General features: G+C 31.4%; 2 protein-coding genes across 2 annotated transcripts in view; one reads left to right on the top strand and one right to left on the bottom strand.

Moving 5' to 3' along the window:
* Window positions 1–11,537, bottom strand: part of LOC142321327 (store-operated calcium entry regulator STIMATE-like) — a 65,794-nt gene extending 54,257 nt beyond the window's left edge. The window contains exon 1 of the mRNA XM_075359318.1: window positions 11,401–11,537. The gene's annotated coding sequence lies outside the window, so the exon portion shown is untranslated. The remainder of the gene's footprint in view (window positions 1–11,400) is intronic.
* Window positions 11,538–11,547: 10 nt separating this feature from the next.
* Window positions 11,548–24,760, top strand: MED31 (mediator complex subunit 31). The gene is made up of 4 exons (XM_075359319.1): window positions 11,548–11,698; window positions 13,282–13,371; window positions 19,391–19,487; window positions 24,392–24,760. Exons 1-4 carry the CDS (start codon window positions 11,680–11,682, stop codon window positions 24,639–24,641), a joined length of 456 nt encoding a protein of 151 aa, XP_075215434.1. The 5' UTR covers window positions 11,548–11,679; the 3' UTR covers window positions 24,642–24,760.
* The last annotated feature ends 509 nt before the right edge of the window (window positions 24,761–25,269 follow it).

The raw sequence follows: 25,269 nt of genomic DNA, 5'->3' as shown, positions 1-25,269 counted from the left end.
AAGTACAAACTCGTATTATTAAATCGTATTACAGATTTCTTGTAAGAAAGTTACAATAAAATATGCCAGAATATTATATTTTAATAAAATTAATAATTTTAAAAAACGAGGTTTTTATTCTAATCCGAACATATACGGTTCACATTCTATATTATTATCTAGTTATAATTCGTAAAAACGTAATAGAATACGAGCGCATTTCATAGATAATTCAACATACACACACCAATTTCTTATCAGTGTTATCGAATATTATTAGCTGTACCTGATTTCAGCAGAGCCTGGTCGCTTTACTATAAATATCTACAGCGATATGAAGAAAAGCACTTAAGCTTGCTTGAATGAAGCTGACAATCGCTGTTCAAGGGATTATATTACGCTTTTGGAATGGAATGCAAAGTCGGCAGGAGTCTATTACTCCCTACTCCATCGCAGAACCTGGACAGAGTCCCTTGCTGCTGGATCATTCTAATCGGGCTTGTTTTTTAATTGGTTAATTTTAAATAGCGGGTCTAATTTTAACAAGTTCTGTTTATTAGTTTAGTGTTTTAAGGACGGATTTAATTGCATTCCAATTCCGTTGTTATACCAGCGTTATCGAACCCATTTTACGGGCCGACCGCGGAAGGCTAGGCTTATAAAGCCTGTCCTCCCGACGTAATTCCCCTTCAGAGCGTCCACTGAAGTCCTTTCGGTGCTAACTCTTTAATAGGCTAGCAGGAATACGCCACAACGGGGCACTATCTGTAAGGAGGGAGCAATGCGTCCCCTTTTCCGGAGGAGTCGCAATTGCTGGGTTATTTTGTCTGATTGTAAGTTTGAATTAGGAGAGGTTGTAAAGAAGCTCTTCATCCGCTTCTGGTATGGCTGCCCTTCAGGACGCATCTCTGCTGGGGATTACGCTTTTCTAGTAACATAACGCTCGTTCAGAAACAAAGTATTCTGTAATACAATGCGTTTAACTATTTTCAAAAACCGTAAGAATTTCTTCTCTAATTAAAAATTATTATGATTTTGTTTAATTTCAGAAATTTCTTTAAAAATATTTAACATTCTTATAAATATTTCTCACTGTATACAGCACAAAAACAAATAGTTTATATTTGTATTAATAGATTATTATTATACACCCTTCATCAAGCGGGCCGTAAGATGTACTACCGCTTTGTATAAATAAGGGTCATAAAAATATTTCATTCGATTTATATGCGCTTGTTTGGGTATTAGTATTGATGTTTATAGTAATAAACATCATTAAATAATAAGCCTAAAACAAAAAATTATAGTTTATTAATAGTCATTTTATACGTATTCATAATTTAGCTACGTATATTTTGTATCGCATTTTTGACTAATATTCACTAATAATGTTTACCTTTCATTCGCGATAAACTGATTTAGTTCAATTCTTACCGTGTACCAGTATGAGTGGTACAGTTGTTTCCTTCTGTACTGTGTGGCGCGTTAGTTAATGTTTAGTCTGCAGACGTTTAGTTAGTTTATGTTTAGCGGGTGAAGGCATCCGCCTTGTGACGTTACCACCCCATCCGTTCCGAACTTGAGGGGCTTTACCGGAGGTCGTCTTTAGACCCTCAATTGATTACATCTCAAAGTCATCAGCCAAGCCTCGGTCGGGATGCCACCGATATAAATGTCTCGGGAGACATTTGCATCGGTAAAATACAAATTAAATTTTGCCTTCATGTAGGCCTCGAACGGACATCCTCATATTCACATGATTCCCTCAAACTAACCGTCCGAAACCGCGAACCCCACGCCCTGTCCAGGTTTGACAGCACCGTTCGTCGACTGTGAATGCCTCAGAAAACGAACGAGTCGAAGGGTAAATCAGCGCTACAATCGTACCGATCAAAATTATGTCGTCTCACGCAACAAAGAAATACAGACCTATCCCCAAATAAGTCTACCGATTGAGGTCGCTTAACAAGGGGAACGTAACCTCAATCAGGTCCGCGCAGGAGCCGGGGACAAACCCCGCACCCCACCCGGTCCTATCATGGAGTCGGGGGGGCGGGGGAAAGCCACGCCGCTGGTCGCACGGGTTAACGTACCCCGGCGGCGCGGCCACTCCCACCAGCGGGAGCCCCAAATCGAATCGCAAACAACACCAATATGGTTATATTGGCATAGTTTACGGCTTATATGGTTATATTGGCGATGGTAAACGCATCGGCATAGTGGCACGATGCCGATGCGTTTACCTCCAACTAATCCAGTGCCTAGGCCGGAACCCTAGGCGCTGCGTAACCCTCACGATTACGACAGCGTCATCAACAATTTCATGAAGTGGGCATTTGAAAAATTAATTTCTGGTTCCCCCCCCCCCCCCCAACAGACAGTGGTTGTTATCGATAATGCGCCATTAAAGAAAAAGTGGCACGATTAATTGTTTTGAAAAGAACAATATTCCATTTAATAGAGCGATGTTAAAACCACAATCGAACGACATTATTAAATCGCATAGAAATTCAAAAATAAACTATCATTTTGATGAACTATTAAAAAAACACAGGCATCAGGGTAGTGCGATTCCATCTTACCATCCCGATTTAAATCCGATCGGGATGGTACGGTCGGCTCTGAAAACATATGTCGGTGGTAATAACACAGTAGAAATTAGCTGAAGAAAAACACGAATGAAATGAATAAGGATGGTTGGAATATGCGAACGTGTAAAAAAAAGTTGAAACCGAACATAAGAAGATGGACTGCTAATCGTCGAAATAACGGATAAATTTAACAAACATCTAGACAGTACTGTTCCGATGAAGACAGAGAAGATGGTCACAACTTGCACAGCAACTGGACATATAATGCCAATTTCATGTAAGTGTTAATAACAGTAATAATAATATAAAATCAACAATGAAAACCTATCGTAAAAAAAAATCTGAAATTCTAAATATTGTACAAAAAAACTGTAATAAATTATCGATACAACACACATCTAAGCATAAGGTAATATTTTTTTTAGTTTAAAAATGCACATAAATTAAAATTCTTGTTTTTGCAATCTTTATTTATTGAATTAACAGTTATTACGTAGTAATAATGAATCATAACTAATTTAATTTATTACCGTTTTCACGGTAATAAATTAAACCCGCATAAATAGAAGTACGATAATAAACTATTATTATTATACGGGTGTAAATGTTTTCAGGTTAGGTAGTAATGCAGTGTCGATCTTCTCTTACGTAAGCTTTTATTTTCACTGTACGCACTATACTCTACATAAAAATTATATATATATTATCGACAAAGGTAAAATTTAGAATAAGATACGGAACCAGATACAATTCCGAAACTTTTATCGTTAAAGTTCCCTTAGTAAAAAATAAAATAAACGATATTTAAACATATTATAGATTTTATTTCCTTTAATTTATTCGTTTGAAATTTTTAATAAAATGAATGCTCTTTCTATCAATGTAACTAAAAATATACTACGCTTTGTTTAATGTAATTTTAAGAGATTTATTTAAACGTGTCCTAAATGAACACGTTTAAATAAATCGGTTAATATTTGGAGAAAAATTGTTAAAAATGAGGAATCTCCTTAAAAATCCTTACGTTAAAAGAATATATCTGAATTATTGTTACGATTAACTTTCCCTGCGGTTAAATTATTATTCAATATTTATTTATATATCAACAGAGGCTGATGCTCGATAACAGTTAGCGATCGATGATAATACATTTTTTGTGGCGTGTGAAAAACGGCACGCATAACTGGGACTCAAACCCGAAACCTTTGAGCGATAGGCAAAGATATTTCCATTCTGCAATGGATATTCGCACGCTCAGACACGAAAATAATAAACTGAGATCATTAAGTAGACGATATTTCAATTTCCTACAATTCAACCGGTATTAATGGTTATCAAATCCAATTTAACGCTAAACATGAACCCTCCTAGGTTTTAATTAACGAGTCCAAGGGCGGTAAGGAGAGCCTGGGTTGCTGCGGTACTGATAAGATTTTTTACTTTTTTTTTAAAGAATAGTAAATAAAATTTACTATCTAAATCTTTTTTGTTACTGCAATAGAGTAAGCTGCTCGGGTCAGAAGTGATTGCTTCCAATTTTGACTTGAATTCCACCGCTTTTTTTACTGGTTGTTCAGAAGTAAAACGCATAACAATAATAATTAATTAGAAAATCGTGTAAAAATATTTCTATATATTTTGTTTTTGTTTTGAAGGATTACCGTTCTGAGAGAAAGCTAGGGTTTACAAACTCAATAAATGACATTAATATAATTTTTCACTAACCCCCTTCCCAGAAATATTACACTTTTTAAAAGAGATGAAGGGACCACACTATGTTGAATAAGGTGGGATTAAATGCAGAACGTTAAATGTCAATGACATCAGAGGCATCAAGCATTTTACTCGACGTTAGCCAAGATTCACATGGAAATTTTTACTGCTAAATCAGACTGATTTATAGTAAACTTAACGGCTACTTTAGTAATTTGTTTTTAACCCTTGTGCTTTAACGCAAATGTATATAATTCTGCGGTCGACATAAAACATTAAAAATAAAAACGAAGTGAAAAATAAAATTTCGAAAGATTATTTATTTTGAAATCACACTCGCATGCATGCATATGCGCATAGACAAATAACAAAATAATTATTTATTTTATTACTTTTTAAAGCGACGAGATCATATCAAATCTGATAATGGATAATGTTTTGAAGGAAAACTTTATTTAATTTCTTTGTAACTGTGTGACAAGTTATGTAAATTATGACTTTTTTTGTTATAGGTGTACACATTTTTTTACTATACAAAGCTAATAAACATTTTCATTTGTTTTTTATCTAAATAAATAAATATGTTATATCAGTTTCCTCTCTAAAGGAAAAGAGAATACAGGGACTTCTTTTAAGGTCTGAGATTTGGTGAGGGGAAAATCCTGATATTCACCTCCCTGTTGTCGAGAGGGGGGAATGATTATATATATTAACTACTGCTGTGTATATACAAGCAGCTAACGAATGAAAAGACTGAGTTACTACAGACGTATGCAGTTCCTCTATTACAAGTGCCAAAGCCTTCTCAGAGGGCAGATGGGCAGTGGAGGGAACTGGGAACTCTGTCACCCTAGGATGGGAAACTGCCCTCAAAGGAACTTCAGGAATTAGTGGTAATTGAATACAGAAAGTGACTGAAAATGTATGTATTAAAGATACCATTGACAATTCCCTGCATTACGCTATGACACTGGCTGCTTCTGTTAAATATTTTGGAATTAAAGTAGTTTCTCATTCTGTAAGGAGCAACAAAAGAAGTTAAAGGGCCGATTGCATATATGAATTTAGAATTTCAAGACTTCGTTACAGAATGGAAAGTTAGAAAATCTCAAGAGGGAAATGAAGATAAATAGAATGGATATGTTACGACTAAGCGTGGACCGAGTCAGGATGGATAGGGTGAAATGAAGAGTAGAGAAGTTACCGTATTCTATTGCGGAAGAAAAAAAAAACAATGCGGCAATAATTATGAGGAACAAAGTAGCGAAATAGGTTCAGAAAGTTTGATATATTTGTATAAATGATAGATTGATATCATTAAGGATCGGCATGTTACAAAAATATCTAAAAGTGTACATACGCCGACAAAAAATTATGAGGAAAATACTGTAGAGATGTATTCAAGTATTGAAGATTAAATAAAATCAGAAAGGACTGCTGTAAGGTACTGATGGGACACTGGAATGCTGTGGACGGTGAAGGTGAAGAAGGTAGTGCGGTAAAAAAAATTTGGATTAGGGTTAAGGAATGGAAGAAGGAACAGATTAGTAAATTTCTGCAAAGAAAAAAATTATTTATAATCAACACCCGGTTCAAAAACTACAAAAGAAGGACATATATGTGGTATCCCTGAAGACAAAGCATGCTATTAGATAAACCCTATCTTAGTAGATGAAAGGTGTAGAATACTGTTAAGATGCTGTATCCACAGCATTCCAGTGTCCCATCAGTATCTTACAGCAGTCCTTTCTGATTTTATCTTCTTTCCATGATCGCATGCTACTCATCGTGGAAACGAGAATAACTTTAAAGAAAGTAGAGAAAGTGAAAGTATCTAAGAACTGAAATTTAGAAAAGTTGAAGAAATTTGATGAATCAACAACGTAAGAAAAACTAGCTGTGACGATTAAAGAAACCAAAATGGAAAATGAGAACAGTAAGGAGACTTGTATTTAAAAAGTGTATTCACTGCAGTAAAAACGCCAGGGAAAGAATTAGGATATTTTGAGGAAACAGAGTCAAGAAACCATCAGCAACAACAGAAATGGTAAAGAAAATGGAAGAAAGAAGAAGATATGAGAATAAAACAGATGAAAATGAAAGAGTGATTTATTACAAATTAAATAATGAATTAAGGAAGGAACGACAGAAGGCTAGGAAAGGTGGTTGAAGGAATGATACAAAGATATTTTTGATCTAGAAAAGAAAGGAAAGTATGATATGATGTATAAGAAGAAGAAGAAGAGTATTACATGGGATAAATGGAAAGAGAATGATAAACTGAGAGAAACTGATGATAAGGGTGGTAAATGTGGAAAAGAAAGTAATAGAAAGATGGAAGGAGAATGCGGAGGACTTGACAAGCTAAACATAGAAACAACAACAAGTAACAATACAAAGTTCAAAGAACTGTTACCAGAAAATGTACAACACAATAAAGTTTAATAGCACACGTCACTTAAATACGGTTAGAATCCTAAACTGGAGGTTGGTAAGAATAATGGGAGAGAATGCAGGGGAGGAACAGGTTAACTTCAAGAAAGGAATTAGAGATGCCAACAGGTTAATAAGGACAGTTGTAGATATTTAGAAAAGAGAAATGAATCTGTGCTTCGTAGATTTTAAAAAAGGCATTTGATAGTCACATGGGAGAAAATGAGATTTAAAAAAGGCATTTGATAAGTCAAACAGGAGAAAATGATGGAAGATTCTTAAAGGGAAAAAAGGATAATGGAAAGAAAGAAGGTTAATTAAAGAATTATAAATGAAACACACAGCAACAATAAAAGTAAATAAGAATATGACCGATTCGGTGGCTAGGACTAGAAGAGCACAATGGGAATAAAAGGAATGGGAATGGAGTAGTGGCGGGAGAAATTCCAAGCAAACAAAAAAAAAAAATTGGGGATAGAATTGTAAAATAGGAGCTTCAGTACATTTTTATATGACAAACAATTTAAACTTTTAATTTTAGTTACAGCATAAAAAACATGCAGAATATGTTTGAATTGTTTTAAAATTAAATTCAATCTTTGCATTAAAAAATTAAATAAATGTTTATGAAGAACATTTCTTTTGGGGAAGTAACGAAAGGAAATTTCAAGCGACTTGAAAATTATGAATTGTTGGAATGAATTTTGCATTCGGCAACTTCACAACATTACATTTAAATTACACACAAGAAATAAGACTGCCAAAAGGTAATCGTATCACTGTCACAAAGCAGCATGAATAAACTTAACTAGACTAAACAAAATTGTCCAGAATAACAGAACAAAGTCTAACCAAAAATTAATCAGCGTGATAATATCATCATTTCAGAAACTTACTGAACATCCATCTCATGGATCTATACAGTCTTATTCTAAATATTCTGTTAGGAATACTGCAGAATTTCAATTTCAAAAGAAACTACAGGAAGGCGTCTAAAAATGAATACTTGATCATTTTTACCTGTGTAGGTGTCCATACAACACTTTTAGCAAAAGAATGTAATTTGGGTTGTGCCAAAGAATTCTTAATTCCTTTAAATACGTAAGAGGGAAAACTCCACAATACTATTGATTTTTTTGTAGCACCAAGAAGTAGAATACTTACTAAAAGTAGCAGTTTGAACAGTGCTCATTTAACTTTTGTTAAGGGACTAGAGACTAGTAGACAAAAAGGCCTAAACCTCTTTGACTTACACATCCCAGAAAGTAAAATACAGCTTGAAAAAGAACAATTCTTTTATCACAATATTTCAATTAATGTTAATTAAAAGGACAAAGAGGTTATGGTGGTTATAGATTGGGCAATGAGAATTTTAAAACGCTAATATATTCTCTTAAAAAGAATTTGTGCTTCCTCTGGAGGCACAATTTTTTTTTAAAGAATTTATTATGAAAATCGTCTTCAAAGACAAGGCTACGGGAAGTATTCAATAAGTTCCCAAACAATCTTAAATGAAATAGCGGACAAAGTTTCCAGTCTCAATTAACTTGGCTGTGATCCTATTTAAAAACAGATTAACCAGATTATAAATTTAAAAAGTGATGACATTCATTGGAATATTTGTAATTTCTTAACCGATGAAAAGGTTAATAGAAATAGAAAAAAATAGTGTGAACACAAGCTTATTCGCATAAGTCAAAAGGTAAGACGACACCTACAAAGAACTTTTAGATCTTCTTCTTTTTCTGTTTAGCCTCTGGAATCTTTCAAAGGATGAATGAGCATGATATGCATGAAAAACCTGAGACGTGTGGTTAATTGAAACCCAACCACTAAAGTACACCGGTATCCACGATCTAGTATTTAAATCTGTATAAAAGTAACTGCCTTTACTTTAAGATTTGAACCTTAGAACTCAAGACTTTGAACGACTTTTATACCTTTAGAAAAAGAGGAGTTTTACTCCAATCTAAGAAGGTAATAGTTTAATATTTATTTATATAGTTTACGTAGTTTTAGTTTTATGTTGCGTTAAAAAATCATCATTAAAAATCATTTTATAGTAGTTAGAAAATAACTTTTAATAATTAAAAGTAAATTTTATATAAGTTAAGGGACAATCAACTTTTAGGGAAAAACAACTAAATGAGAGTAACAAAAATTAAGGAATAATCTTTAAAATGTTAAAGGAATATATTGTATTGAACCTGAAGGCAGCAGACTTTAAAAGGCTTAAAGGTGATTCAGAAAAAGGAAATTTTTGGTGATACATTAAAGAAGAAAGAACTGATTTTTTTAATCATATACAAACACTCAAAGATTAGTCTGTCTATAAATGGAAGAAACTATACATTTTATAAAATAATGAAGGAAGTTTAGAAAGAGAGTAAGTCATCTGTCTGGAAAGAAAAAAGTAAAATAACTGTAATTGGGAATTAGCCTATACTTAAAATTGTGAATAAATAGATAATATGATTTATTTGACATACATAAGCGATACGTAACATTTACTTCAACAGTAAAGCATAGTTACAATTAAGAATATGTATACTATTAGGTACCCTCTACAAACTCAAGTATTGAGACAGGAGATAACAATCATCTAATACAAAGATAATTAAAAAAATAACCAAAGGTTATAAAAAAGTATTTTTTTACAACAAATCAAATGAAATTTAAAAAATACAATTTTTACAAAATTACCATAAGTTTATGTGCTATTAATAAAAACATTTTAATTTTGATTTGGTTGTCGTATGAACTTCCCTATTTAATAGAGGCAATGTACATTACTAGTAATGTACATTGAGTTAAGGACTATATTAATTTGTTGCCTTACATTTTCTTTATGACTGTGACCGAGTGGCGTACACAGAATTTTGCTAAGAAGTCACTATTAAAATTGTTTACAATTGACAACGGTATTTTAAATTTTGTGTGTTATTTTATTATTATTATATCACATTACGATATATTTATTTTACAATGTTCGAATATAATATTCATAAATACACTAATAAAATCTTCTATAATGTATTTTTTTCACAGCCTTATGATACAATTTTTTTTAACTTTTAACATCTACTTCATTTTCTATAATAAAAATGTTTGTGCCAGAGCCACATGCCATTATTACACTTGGGCTACACAATAATCATGCATTTTAGTCAACAGTTATTTGTAGAATTTATATAACTTCTAAAATATATTATATATTATTGAAGAAGGGCACCAGACTGGATCTCATGTCAATAGATTTTGTTACTCTGACAGTGAAAAATTAGAAGAGACAATATGGTGGATTTTTAAAAAGATACTCAAATATATACGTGTAAATTTATAGTATGTTTATTTTATATAGGCTTAATATTAAAAAGTACTTAAACCTTCCAGAGGGGATTCAAACCCGGTAACCCCCCTTGCATATGCCCCTGCTGTGACCCCATGAAAGATCTGGGGTACAAATAGCACTTAGTCTTGAGCTTTTTTCTCTGAGAGTAAAGATGCTCATAACATAAACAGTACCTGTGGTGAGTAGACTGAAGGTGTATTTGTGCAGCTGGGAATTTTCTTGTTTTGATGGGCTTAAAATTGTATGTCGATAATATGTTTGCAACATCCATTAAATGGATAGTAAATGTTAGGATCAGTAAAAAATTCAATGGGGAGAACCGCTTCACTCCTCATTTTCCTTAGTAAGCCTGGTATCAGATCCTTGTTTTCCTGAAAATGGCTTCACCGCTTTCATAACTTGCTAGAATCTCAGGGCAGGTCACCTACAATCTATTCAGTTTAGTTATCTCCATACATACTGTTATAAAAATAACAAATTTGGATAACTTCCTCTATCAAGTGTCACCATTATAAAATAAGTAACTGAAAATGTAACAAAAAATTGGCAAAGAATACAAAAGAACTAAGAAATTTAATAGCCATTTCAAATGAGTTATTAGAAAAACACTTGTAATGATGAAACAACTCAACATTATAAACTGTGGTTAGTTTTAAAAAATCATATGAAATCGCTTCATTAATTATGGAAGTATGCTTACTGATCTTTTCAGGCAATTGTACAGTTCCTTAATTAATAGTCTTAGTTCCTTGATCAGTTCTAGTTTTACCCCTGATATAAATTTTTTTAACATAATGTACAGCAGCAGATAAAATGTGTTGATTTCACTGTTTAAACTATTAGGCCTAATATTTTATTCTTTTTAAATAATGTGGAATCTAAACAAAATCGCTATTATAGTCTGAAAATGATAAATATGTTTGCATAAATAGTTTTTTAAAAGCAGTATTTTCTTCACATAATGCCAGAACAAAATTAAAAATAAATTTATTAAACAATCTTACAACCAAATAATCGAATAAAAAACAGAAAATGATTCCGATGAGCAGTGTCAATAAAAAATAATTTCATATAATCTTATATCAAAATGATATTAACAAATCCCGTATTGTATTGAATATTCCATATTTGTACGATAGCCAAATGAAAAGCGTAAACCAACAAAATAAAGTCAAGCGGAGATTTGTTGATAAGATATAAATCAGAAAAATTTACGTTCACTGTTACAAGATCCTCTATATTAGTCAAACATTGACGTTGATATGTTTTAATAGAAACTGATTTCAAACAGCATTTTTCAAAATGGTAAAAATAAAAGTCTCTGTTTCTTACCTTCAATATTTGCTGAAATAATCTCGGAGAAACAAAGCATTTCCATAGAATACTAAAAGCACTCGATTTTCATGACCACGTAAAAGTAAACAATAAGGCACTAACAATTATCACATTAAACGACATAATTACTCATATCACCACTACTAAGAAAACACTCCAATCAGCTGTTTGGTAGCTAGACGCGCTGCATTCTCTAGTTTAACGTAAACGCAAACATAACCAATCACAATAATATAACCTTACTTCATTTGTTGATATTTTATTAAACTCTGAATTATGTCTATCAAATATGGTGGTAAGTAAAGAATTAAATAGTTTCTCTTAGATTTGTATCAATAAGTGTTTTAAATTATCAATCAGTTTATATTTTAAAAAGTTAATTAATTTGTTTATTCCATAAGTAAATAAAAAAAGTCAGGAAATTTATTTCATTATTTAGTTATTATGGTTCAAGAGTTACAATATTACTTAGTTATATGCTTGGGAAGTCTTTAATTAATGACCTACCTGTAAACTACTGGGTACGGCTTATTGTAGTAGTTAACTCATTTTATTTATTTTGTTAAGGAATGGATATTTTGCAGATCATGAAATTTATTATGGTCATATATTTATGGCTTGTTCATGAGAAGTAATTGGAATAGTTTTGTTTCAGTTTCCACAGAACAGAATAGGCCTGAAACAAATGACTGTTATGTAAACAACTGCTATTATTTGTATCAATTAAAATAGTGGATATAGTTTGCTTTGTAGCCTAATAATAATGTTTATTATTGTTACATTATTCACCAGTGTGATTATTTTATCATTCATTATTACTTTAGATATATGATCATTATTTATTTACATAGTAGAACAGATTTGTAAATACTTCTTTACTATATTAATTTATTTTTTCATCATTATCACATCAGCTTAAACCACAAAATTGTATGTACAATTTTGATTCATTGCTTTTATGTGTTATTTAAAATGAATCAAGATTAATCTATTTTTTAAAGTTTTATAGTATTAATGGAAATAAACAATACTGACATCTCTGTAAACAAACACTTAGACATTTTCTAGAGGAGCATCCATGCCTGGCAAAGCTATCTTTGTGTCTTTTGATTTTGTTTAACTATACTGTGAAACTAATTCTCAATGGTTTAACATTACTTGTTACAGAGAGTAGAATATAAGTATTAATATTATTAGAATTAGTATTATATTGTATTAATATAAGTCAGTGAAATCTTGGCAGTTTGATTCAAATAGAGGAAGAACATTTTATAGTGGGTAAAAGTTATATTATCCTGTTTTAAGAAGTAATAAGATATCAACATTGAAACTTTGAAAATTTAAAAAATACTATTAAACCATCTTGGTTGATGAAATCAATAATATAACCGTAATGAAATCTATAAGTTCTGGAAAAATAATTAATAAGGGGGAGAAAAATTGTGAAAATTACTTCACAGCCAATTTATCTTAGCACACATCGTACGCAGGTTAATTTTTATTTTGGGGCTTTGGTTGTGCAATGTCTAATGGTAGGATGAACAGCAACATAAATATACATTATATGCTTACGTGTAAATATATACTCATGAATAACAGTCATTCATTCTTCTACAACTAAACAACTGTGAAACAATTTTGTCATTTTGCTAAGATCACTGACAACTTGTTTGTAATTTATTATTTTTAAAAATCTGTAGACACCCAGTATAAAAGATATTTAAGAAAACTGTTTACCTGTGGTATTTTATATTAATTTCTTAGTGTTCAACAAAACAAGATTCAACAAAAGTTGAACCATTTGATTTGTTAGATGGTTTTACCACTCAAAAATAAAAATATAAAACTACTCTTTATACATTATTGTTTTTCTTGCAGGTGGTCCTGAAACTGATGAACAAACAAAATTAAGGTTTCAAGTTGAACTAGAATTTGTGCAATGCCTTGCTAATCCAAATTATCTAAATTGTAAGTGCAGTGTAATAATTTTAAAAAATTATAATTTTTTCCTTGTTTTATATATATGTATATTGTTTGACTTGGGCATTTCTTTAAACTAAGTCATGGAATTAAAATTATTCTTTTCCATAGAATTTTCTACATGACAACATTTTTAGAGGAGAATTCAAAATAGTTTGTTTTAAAGTCTTACATTGGTACTTGTGCGTTTAACCCGCACACACATTTTTTTTACAATACAGGTTTTATGTACTCATATAAAATACAAACAAGTCACATATTTTTTTACATTTACAGCTATTATATACACATATAAAACAGATTATATACAACTTTATATAATTTGTACGTTTTAACGTTAATTAGATGAGGTTAGCAAGCAGAGTGAGTGTAGGTTATGTTATACTGATATATGTATGATTTATCAGTACACGAAATTAATGTAATCTAACTAAACATAACGTATGCCGCTTTATTCGCTAACCTTGACTAATCAACATTAATGTTTTGATTATTTAAATAAGTAATAAATTCAGTAATTAATCCCTACAGTTATTTTAATACCTGACTTATGTAGAAAAAAGGGTAGTTGTGCATTAACCAGCAAAAATATGTGTGCCAGTTAATGTACAAGTACCTGTATATTTATTGATCATCTTATGATGTGCTCATAAATTTAATGTTTTATATAATTTTCATTTCTCTTGAGAATAGTATCTAGAAAATATTAGTTTTTTTATTTGATATGAAATGTGAATTATGTGAAAAATTGTGTGAGTAAGTAGTTAGTTGTGTGAGAATGTGTATGTTTGTATTGAGTGAAGCAAATGATAAATTGATGTTTAGATTATTATCTAAAATATTGTTGTTAAGATAATAGTTATGATTTTCATTTCTGCTAAGGTCATTTTAGTTTATATGTTTAGTACTTCTTACCTCTCTTAGCTTTATTCTTTTATCTATTGTTGACGCGTTTCTGAACCACTCCATTGCCAGAACATATTGTAAAGTAAGTATTTACAGTAAGTATTGCACAGCAAGTACTTGAGTACAATAAGTTTTGACAATGGAGTGGTTCTGAAACACATCAACAATAGATAAAAAGATGAAGCTAAGAGAGGTAAAAGTACTAAACATATAATCTAAAATATTGTCGAATTGGACAAACTTGCAGCCAAGAAAAAAGTTAATTGCTGACTGGCTGATAGCATTTCTTGATTAAATTTATTACCAAATTAATTTTTCCAATTTGTTATTACTTTGGAATTTCTGTTCTAATTATTTTTAATTTACTTATGATATTGCTATCCCAAATATGTATGTCACACACGCACACACACGTGTGTGCACACTGTGACTATTTACAATGTACATTTGAAATAATTACTTGACTGTATTGAAATATTTTTTCTGTTTATTGCATTGATGACATTGCATAATATAGACAGCTTGTCTATTTTACACCAAAACTTAAGAAATTTGAATAAATCTTGATGATTTTGTGGCCTATTTATGTTGCTGAAGTAATAAACTGAGCATAAGTTTAGCTGCAACTCTGGTTAAGATACATGGAAAAGCAGCACTGTATAACATAGAGGTTGTAAAATCATTGCTGTTTGCAGTGATTATTCACGGGGTTCCATAGTTATTATTTTTGTCCACCTTACTTCTAATGAAATGGAGTTATTATTTTTGTATCCCACCCTATTTCTAATGAAATCAAATAGATAATTACTAGTAGAGCTTTAGCTGTTATTAGTTGTGAACTCCTGTTACTCATTTTGCATTATTAGTCTCTATAGATGGAATAGATGCATTATAGATGGCTATACAAAAGAAAAGACTATGAGAACAGGGGCCTTTGCTCTCTGCGGATAAAAGGCGATTAATGTCTGAGATCTCAGAGGAGTTGATGGAAATCTGGCAAGATCGTTGGGACAGAGGAACGAAGGGACGATGGATGTATTTCTTAATCAGAGACATCAGGAGCTGGTGCAGGGGAACCCCTGCTTGTTGAGATACAGTTTAATGCAGCTCCTAATGGGCCATGGATCTATGTCCTGAATGCACAGAGGAGGAAACCCCCTCTCATGTGTACTTTTTCTGCCCAAGCTTTGGGGAGAACATGAAGAAATGCTGGCCACCTTTGGTGTTGAGGCTATGTTTTGGCCAGAAGAAACAAAGTGTTTTGATGAGAGGACCCAATGAGTGGAAGGCAGTGGAGTTGTATGTAAAGCAGTTAAACGGGAAGTTACACACATGGGTAGTGATGGGCATTGATATCTCCAATTATTAGGCAAGGTAATGGAATCTGTGATTACAGACTGGAAATTCATCTTCATTGACTGCGAATTTGGAGGAAGATATAAGTTGCTGGTATTCAGTTTGAATGGTGCCAATATCTTTACTGAGACTGCAGGGATGTTTATCACTAGTGGAACACAGGTGGCCAACACTATTTCCTTTAGGAAAACAGCCACACCTGTTCATCCTCTGCCCTCAGTTTGTTAGTCGCATCATTCGTAAACATATCCACAAAAGGACATATCATCCTGGGAATGTAGGTGTCTCCTGCAGACACAGAATTAAAGGATTTCTTCATGGCATGAACGAAGACTGCAAATATTCCATCGAATGATTTTTGTACCCATAAATACTCTTTTCCAGTTATTCAAAACTATGTGCTTATTATTTGTCAAATACAATCTGGTTTTTTTTTTAGCCATTAATAATTTTTAGGAAGTGCTTTGTTTTTTCAGGCATGTCATCGTCCTCTATATTCTTGAAGAGATCTCGAGACGATAGTAGGTACTTGGAAGCCTGGGAGGCCGAGATACCGTACCAGATGATGATTTTCTGATTGATCATTTCATAGGAATCTTGGTAGTTGCTGTATTGTTGGTGCAGCAGGAATTTTATTTGGTATTGTACCAACTAAAATGGTTTTCAATAAACTACTTTCAATCTTTCCTCCAATAATACTTTTCTTCTTGCTTGAATTCCTTGTTAGCTCTGAAATAATGGTTGTGAGCAAGGTGATCTGAGCAGATAACATCTGAACAAGTGGTTTCAGTTCACTGCAGGATCCACACTGTTGATTACCTGCATTTGTAGGGAGTTTGCCTTAATATAGCTACTACAAAAGAGACATCTGTTTTTACCAGGAGTGGGAGCATCTTTTTATACTTTTTTCATGCAACTGGAAATGGTAACTTCTGCTCAGTACAACTTTTGAGAATTCTTATCTTTAAAAATTGGGCAAGCTCATGAGTGAGCTGAATGTGATTCCCCACAGTTTACACATTTTTCTTCCTCTTGACATTGAAAGTCGTTGTGGCCTTCTTTTGCACATCGAGAACTTATTGCAGTGTTCAAGCAAGAAGTTGTACAGTGACCATACCTTTGACACTGGAAACATCACCTAGGGTTGGAAATCAATGGTCGCACTTGAATAGGTATGTAACCTAGTCTTGTTTTCTACGGTGGTACAGAAAGGTTATAAATTCATATAAGAGAGGGAGTAGGTTCCTTCATTCTGCTCTGATGTTTCATAATTCGTCTCACCTCTACAACACCTTGGGGACAAAGTTGATCAATAATCTCACATATCGATCTCCAAAAGGTCTTGGCAAAAGATTACTGCTTGGCTGGTATTCAAGGATTTCTGGCATACTACTTTTATGTTGTTGATCTCCATATTGGTGAGATGCAGGGGTTATCTACACTGTTCGTCACTAATTGTGTTAACCAGTATCGTTCTGTCCCTTAATTTCCTGATATTTTTAGATGAATCACTTGAGCTTGTTATCACTTTATTTATCAGGAAAGGTTAGATCTTTTGAAGGGAGCCTCCTTCCTGATAGTTTTTAAGAACAACAAATCTTACATTCTTATACTGTGGATGTGCTTCACCAGTTAAACTGTTCTTATCAATAGATTTTTTCCTCATCAGACAATGCTGAGTGAGATCTTTTCACATGATTTGGTGAAAAGGTGGTCACATGATTTGGAGGCGGTAGGTTTTTTTAGATGGACTACCAACCATCACAGGGGTTTCTTGGGAATTACTAATTTTGGTCCCACAAATACGAGGGAAATACAAGACCACCTTTGCAGAGCCCAGACGTATAGAGGCTAGAGCTAAATACAACTGGGTTCGCTCAGGTGCCCAGAGGACATCATTTAATACTCACTACATAGAACCACGCATCCATTGGCAAGATAGTTTCCACCTTGGGTTATGGTTGCATTTCATAAGGTGTCAACACCACCGAGTGTAAGTGTAAGAAGAGTAGTATGAGATGTTGTGTAAGGGTATATGTTGTAATTTGTGTAGTGTACGTGTGCAATGTAAAGTGTTCTGCAGGTCTGTGTGTTGCAGGAAGAAAAGCTGCAGAGGCTAGGGCCTATGGAAGAGGAGAAAGCTCCACCAATCTTGAGATCTGAAATTCTAATAGATTTCTTTAAATGTTTAGAAGATGAAATACTTTTAACGTGCTAAACAATTTATGATATTTGAGTATGGCCAGAAAATTTTGTAAAACAATAATGATACAGATACCTAAAAAAGTTGTAAAAAAATTATGTGAAGAACATAGAACTATCACCTTAATATCACTTGCCCAAAAAATAATACTGATAGTTATGAATAGAAGGTTGATTACAAAAATGAAGAAGAATGCTGAGGAAGAACAGTTTAGATTCAGAAAAGGAAAAGAGAAACTGTAGGACAGATCATAGTGATTGAAGAGGATTGCACTTGTGTTTTACAGCTATAGAAAAGGCATTTGACAGAGTACAGTGGGAATAGTTATTTGAGATTCTGAGAAAAAAGAGAATCGGTTGGAAGGATAGGAGACTGATCAGAGAATTTTACATGAAGCAAAAAACAGCTGTGAAGATAAATGAGAATCTTACAAATTGGTTTGAATTAGGTAGAGTGAGGCAAGGCTGCTGTTTATCACCAACACTGTTCACCCTATATGTAGAGGAAATGTTGAAAGAAATATTGAGTGGCCAAAAAGGAGTAAGCATAGGTGGAAGAAATTACATTGTGTCAGATTTGGTGATGATCTGCTGATTGTAGCTAATTATACTCAGATATTACAAGGAGTGATAAAAGCATTGAAAATAGGGATGAAGATGAATGTAAGGAAAAAAAGTTAAGAAGGTGAATGAGTGGGAGGATAGGACGTTGTAACAGCAGAAGGAAAAATTGAACAAGTAAAAAGATAGATATCTTGGAACAGAAATAACTGAAGACTGGAGTAGTAAAGAAGATATTACAAAGAGAATTGCAACGGCAAAGAAAGTCTGTTTTAGAAAGAAAAACCTATTCTGCTTCAACATGGATCTGAACCTCATGAAGAAATTGGTAAAATGCTATATTTGGAGTGTACTTTTGTATGGTAGTGAAATATGAACACTGGAGAAAAATTTAGGATTGAAGCTTATGAGGTGTGGGTCTGGAGGAGAGTGGAGAAGATAAAATGAGTGGACAGAGTAAGCAATGTAGACGTATTAAGAAGATTAAAAGAAGATAGAATTATTGGCAGCTATCAGAAGAAGGAAAGGAAACTGGAGTGGGCAGATAATGAGGGGAAAATGAATAATAAATACAGTTCTTGAAGGCTCTGTTGAAGGTGAAAAAAGAAGAGGAAGGAAGAAGCTGAAGTTAATAAATGGCATAAGGGATAGTGAAGGTTGTGATGAAACAAAAAGAAAAGCGTGGGACAAAACCAGATGGAGACAACAATGATGTTAGGGACCTGCCAGCAGACAGAATACCACATGATGATGATATATCTTTAAGAAGAAAATTAAAAAAAAATTCGTTATTTTGTTTTGATACACGTTTTTATTTTATTGTGAAGCACTGAGAGTAATGTTAACACTGCAAAAAATATTATGTGTTACATTTAATGTAATGATGGTATAATCAGATGTTCTTTTTTATTTGTTTACCTTTTTATTTTTCAGTAATGTTTACAGATTATAAGACGAAAAAAATTAAACATTTTTTTTTCAGTTCTTGCACAGCGTGGTTATTTCAAAGATCAAGCCTTCATTAATTACTTGAAATATTTGTTATACTGGAAGGAAGCGGACTATGCTAGATATTTAAAGTAAGGAATTTTGCATGAATTTTTAATTTTTTCAGTGCATGCATTAATGTTTAATTAATTAGTGTATTATAAAAGATGACTTATTTTTTAACTATTGTATCTATTAAAAAAAAAAAAATACTTATAAGGATGATTCGTGTACTGTTACTGGCGCTTTCTGAGCTTATACTAGCAGAAAAAATGAAAAAAGTTCATTATAAACATGGGTCCAGAAACATTCCATTAGTGAGTTATGGCTAACAATAAATTTCACCTGATTCCAGGGTAAAGAGTGAAATAAAACCGTACTAAAAATCTACGAACCCAAATTAAGGGGTAAATTGATGGTTTCTTATGATTTTTGACTTGAAAAATTGATTAAAATAGATTCCAGAACCAAATTTTCTAGTAGTTTTCATAATATTCAATGTAAAACAGAAAAATGTCTAAAAACACACTTCTTAATGTTTGTAATACAAAAACCTTTTTATATGATTAATAAATGCATACAATTTTTTATCAAAACTTGATGTTTAATTTTAAGAAAATTCATATAAAATAGCTCAATAAAAACTAGTACAAGTTCAAGTGATTTGATTTTATTACTAATACTTACTGATGAAAACTTTTAAATGTTATCAACTACAGATAATGAAATTAACATACAATCAATACAAAAAAAAGTAAAAATGTAATTGATACATTTAATAAAATTTACAGTGTATTTTTAAAAATTTGTCTTTTATACATTTGACTGCATGCTTTTGGATTGCTAGCATTACTCCTTGCAATTCTGCACAACTTTCCTTAATTTGTGCAGCGGCAGCTGTAATAAAAGCAACCAACTCTTCATGTGTGTGAACTTTTCTCTTATATGCAATATTTTTCATCCAACTTCCATGCGAAAATGTAACGATATAAGATCAGGTGATCTTGGTGGTGACAAATCCAATTCGGTCTACTGTGGCCAGTCCGTCATCTGAAATATGATTTTATGGTGATGAAATTGAAATGAAGTTCCTGTCATTACAATGGAAGCTTCCTTAAGAATGAACATTGTTGAAAACAACTCAAGATCAATCGAATGTAGGTTTTTCCATACTGTTTTTTTTTCATTGCAACGGTGTTATCCATTACCTCAAGATTGTATGTCAACAATTAACAGCAGTTTTATGGCATCTATGTGAGGCAATCTGCAGAAAACAACCACAAATGTAGGCAAATAATTCGTAGATTTTGCATTACAATAACGCTCCAACTCACTTTGACTATTAATTCGTGATTATTTTTCCAAATATAACAATATCTGATGTTGTTGCTCTGTATTTTGCAGACATGGCATTAATACACATCTACTTAATACTAGTAAAATAAAAAAACGTTACTTATTATGTCATACAATTAAATATAAGTTACAATGTCAGCCTTATTTTTTTATTCATGAGGTTTCACATGCTTCAATGTAAACATTTTACAAAACTGAATAGGTTTACAGTTGCACTGCTTGAATATATGTTCAATCTGTGTATAGGAAAATGTATTTGGCTTTCTAAACCGGTATTTGGAGAAACATTTTTAACCAGATACTACAGGCTGATATCTTAAATATTCACTGTATCAAAATTATTGGAAAAAGATTTTTCATAAAAGTATTTTTAGTTTTATTGAAGAATATAACATTAATTTGATAGATTATGTGGCTTTATTAATAACAAGGGCACAAAGGATGCTCAAGGTTATATTATTAATAATTTTATTTATGAAAAATTGAATGTAGGAGAACCATTAATTTACTAACTTTTTAGATTTGTTTAATTCCTTTAATACTTTTAATCATAAAATCTTGTCCCAAAAATTACATAGATATGGGATTTGGGGTGTGCATTAGATCTAATTAAAATTTACTCTCAAGCAGAAAATAAACTACAAAATATAAAATATTAACAGGTCTGAAGTTGTATTAGAATTACTGGTGTAAATTAATTAATTTACTGGTGTACCCCAGAGAACTGTACTTGGATCTCTTTTGTCCTGATATATATTAATGATATTTTGGATTCATCTTGTAGTGAAGTTCTATCTTATCTTGTGCAGATGATACTACAGATTTGAGCACTGGTAAAACATGGGAATTAGCTCGCTGAATATGAATAAAATCTTAATGAAATACAAGAATGGGATTATGCAAAAAATCAATTGTCCTTAAATATTGACAGAACTGTCAATATCACTTTTGGAATTTACAAAGATATTGCACCAGCCAGAATTGACAATTGATATTAACAAACACTGAATTGAATCATCATTGAGTAAATACAGATTTTAATATGAGACAGGGCATCTGTATTGAATGTATAATTAAGAAAACAAAATGTTTATACATATTTGCATAGTTATATAAAATATTGTCTGGCAATATAAATGATTTACTGTGCCTTTTTTCACAGCATAGCGACATATGGTGTTGTATGGGGTGGGGCTTCAAAATAGATTATTTTTAATTATTATTAAGACAAAGTCTTCAAAATAGATTATTAAAAATTATTAAGAAAAGAGAGAATGATTTTCCAGTACCATTAAATATTATGCAAACCATTCAATTAAAATTGATATGCAATCAGCTAGTGGAAAAAGTAATAAGAATATTAAGAATATTGTCTCTATCGAAATGTATAATTAATTCCCAAATAATCTAAAACCATCAGATATTACAAAAAATATCAATGGATCAAAATTAATAAATGGGTGAAAACTATGTAGATGTGCTGTATGATTTTTTTTTGTACGAATAATTTATTTTAGCGTGCAAGATTTAGTTTTGTTAAGAAATTTTTGTATTTTCCAGTCTTATATTCGGGTAACAGGTTTACCGTTACAGGAAGTATTAAATTATACTTGAAATAATACATCATAAGATTTAAGGTATAATTTATCACTAGAAGTAATAAATAACTTCACCCCCTCCCCAAAATGTGTCTATATATTTTTCTTTTTGTAGCTATATCTTGCTTTAGAAAAAAAGTTAATGAGAGTTTTTAGCATCTATATTTTATTTACCAACAGGACTTCAAACCATACAAAAAGTTTTTACCCATCCCATTCCAATGGTCTCTGGTAACAGAAATATTTTTTTGAATATTAAAAAAAGAAATTATATTTAACATTTAAATCCATTTCACAAGTTACTCATAGCATTTAAAATTTAAAACTCTTTAATTTTTTTTGACCGACCTTTCTCTATAGTATTTGATGATTTAAACCATCAGACTTCAACATATTTTCAATCTATATATAGAAAAATGTCACTTTCGCTTTAAAAGCGGCAGAAGTTAAACTGCTATTCAAATTTAGTAAAACATTTTTAACCGCAAACTATGTTACAGCAGATAGAATCACAGTTAAGATGGTGAAGTCTATTTTTAATTTTTTGACAATATCAATTGTCAAATATTTTTTGGAATATCAAAAATTGATTTTTTAAAAATCTACATTTTAGGGTCCAACTTGTTCATCTTGACCAAAAAAATATGTATGTATGTAGTGTGCATAAATATGTACGTAAGAGTATGTATATCACACTGTTTTTGGTTTTATATCTGAGGATATCACGACAAAGCAATTTCAAGTTTCTTCAGAGCCATTTTAGTGAAACCTTTATTAAAGCAAATTTGTTATCTGCAATGCCTATGTAGATTTTCCAAAAAACATTTTTTTTTTTCAGAAAATCAACACCCACTTCTGAAAATTGAAATATATGTTTTTTGTTCTTTTGCCTTATTTGCCTACATATGCAGGCAAAGAGCTATGAAGAAATGTCTACAATCTTTTATTTTTTTATTTTTGACCCTCGACCTTAAATACAGAAGTTTTTAAATTTTTTTTTCTTATTTTAGCCTTTATTGAAGAGGGTGTTATATTACAGAAAACTTCACTTAAGCAAATTTGTTAAGCTTAACCTATATATGAATATTTTTAGTAAAGGTTTTTATAAAATTATCCCCTACATCTAAAAAATAAATTTTTTTTTTTCTGTGTTGTGGCTCTAACTCTTTATTTTTATTATTAATAGCCAGGAAAGTCATGTAATACTTTACCAGCTTTTTTTGAATCCACTGATTCATCATCACGTATTTAAATACTATCACAGGCAATACATTACCTATGATGCAAATTAAAACTGCTAGTTATCATGATCAGCTGAATTAAAATCAGTTACATCTGAGCTAACTATCAAGACTATTGCCAATTTAAACAGTAAGGTAATAAAATGAATAAAATTGAAATAGTAAAAAAAACAACAATTAAGGTAATACATGTAAAGCAAATAATAAAATAATATCAAAATTTATGATAGGTTAAATCTTGTAAAGTATTTAATTAGAAGTAACAATATCCGGTCTAGTACATTCTTGTCGTTTCCTAGGACAAGAAATTCACTAATTAGTGGATTTGAAAAGCACTTGTTATACTAATTTGATAAGTTTAGATTGAGCTTGTAATTAATTTGTTGTATTTACGGGTGATTTTTGTTAATAATTAAAACTTGAAAATTGATAAGATCATGTTTAATTAAATACATATATAAATAAATATGCATGTATTTGTACTTTGTCTGCATAAGTGTCTGTAAGTGGGAAATCTTGAATTATAGTATGATCTGTTTCTCAAATTTTTTTTTTTGTTCATGTATTAATTGTAATCCACTTCTTTCGTAGATTGTAAATGTTTCTAATTTTGTGATAGTTTTTATAGTTTAGTAATCTCGGTTTTTCAGACCTTTTTATGAGGTAAGAATATTGGAAATTATAAAAATTTGTTTTATATACTTATAGCTGTATACTGATGATGCTAACTGTGAAACTAATGAACATTGCTATTTTTTTTCATATTTTTCTATATTTAATTCTTTTCTTTTCACTTTTTAGGTATCCAATGTGCCTGTATTTCCTTGATCTGTTACAATATGAGCATTTTCGAAGAGAAATTGTGAATGCTCAGTGTGCAAAATTTATAGATGAACAGCAAGTTCTATTATGGCAACACTATACACGTCGTCGGGCAAGATTATTACAAAGCAGAAGTGAGGCCCATAATAATACTATGGCTAATTCAATGGCTGTAAATAATACCAATAATACCAATGATGTTAATCAAAAATCAACTCCTACTCAGTGATGTCGACTTAATGGTGATGAGACAGATCATGTTCCTGAATAATTTTCTTTTTTTGGCTATAACTGTATAATTTTTATGTTATTATCAAATAAAAATTGTTTATATTTTTTGTTAAAGAACAGTATGCATTTTATTTTCAAGAAGTGTTACGTTAGATTTCTAATTTGTATGAACACTGACTTCTGGAAATTCCCTGTTCACTATAAACCTTCTACGAGCAAGTAAAAAGTTTTTTTTTTGAGTTATTTTGTTGAGAATTATGACTATTGATGAAAAACACATGATGATTATTTTTAAAAACCATATAATATTTCTTTTTGAGTTCAAAAATAGCTAGTACCATTCTACAGCTTTCGTCAGTGATTAGTACCATATGGACTAATCATTTAACTAAATAAATTAACTTTGATGATGTCCTGGATGACTTCTCTGTAAGAAAAGTTCATTCATTACCTGAGTCGGAGCCACAGTGCAAAAACAAAAATTTTAATCTTAATTGCTAATGAGGGCTAATAACTGTAGTTTAATTTTTTTATAAAAAAAATCAAAATATAAGCCAAGTTTATTTAAACTACAGTTATTAGCCCTCATAAATGTAAAATGATTTGCTTTAAAAGTAACTTTTCTC

This window comes from Lycorma delicatula, chromosome 3, assembly GCF_047948215.1.
Source record: "Lycorma delicatula isolate Av1 chromosome 3, ASM4794821v1, whole genome shotgun sequence".
Taxonomy (NCBI): Eukaryota; Metazoa; Arthropoda; class Insecta; order Hemiptera; family Fulgoridae; genus Lycorma; species Lycorma delicatula.
This window is presented reverse-complemented; position numbering and strand designations above follow the sequence as displayed.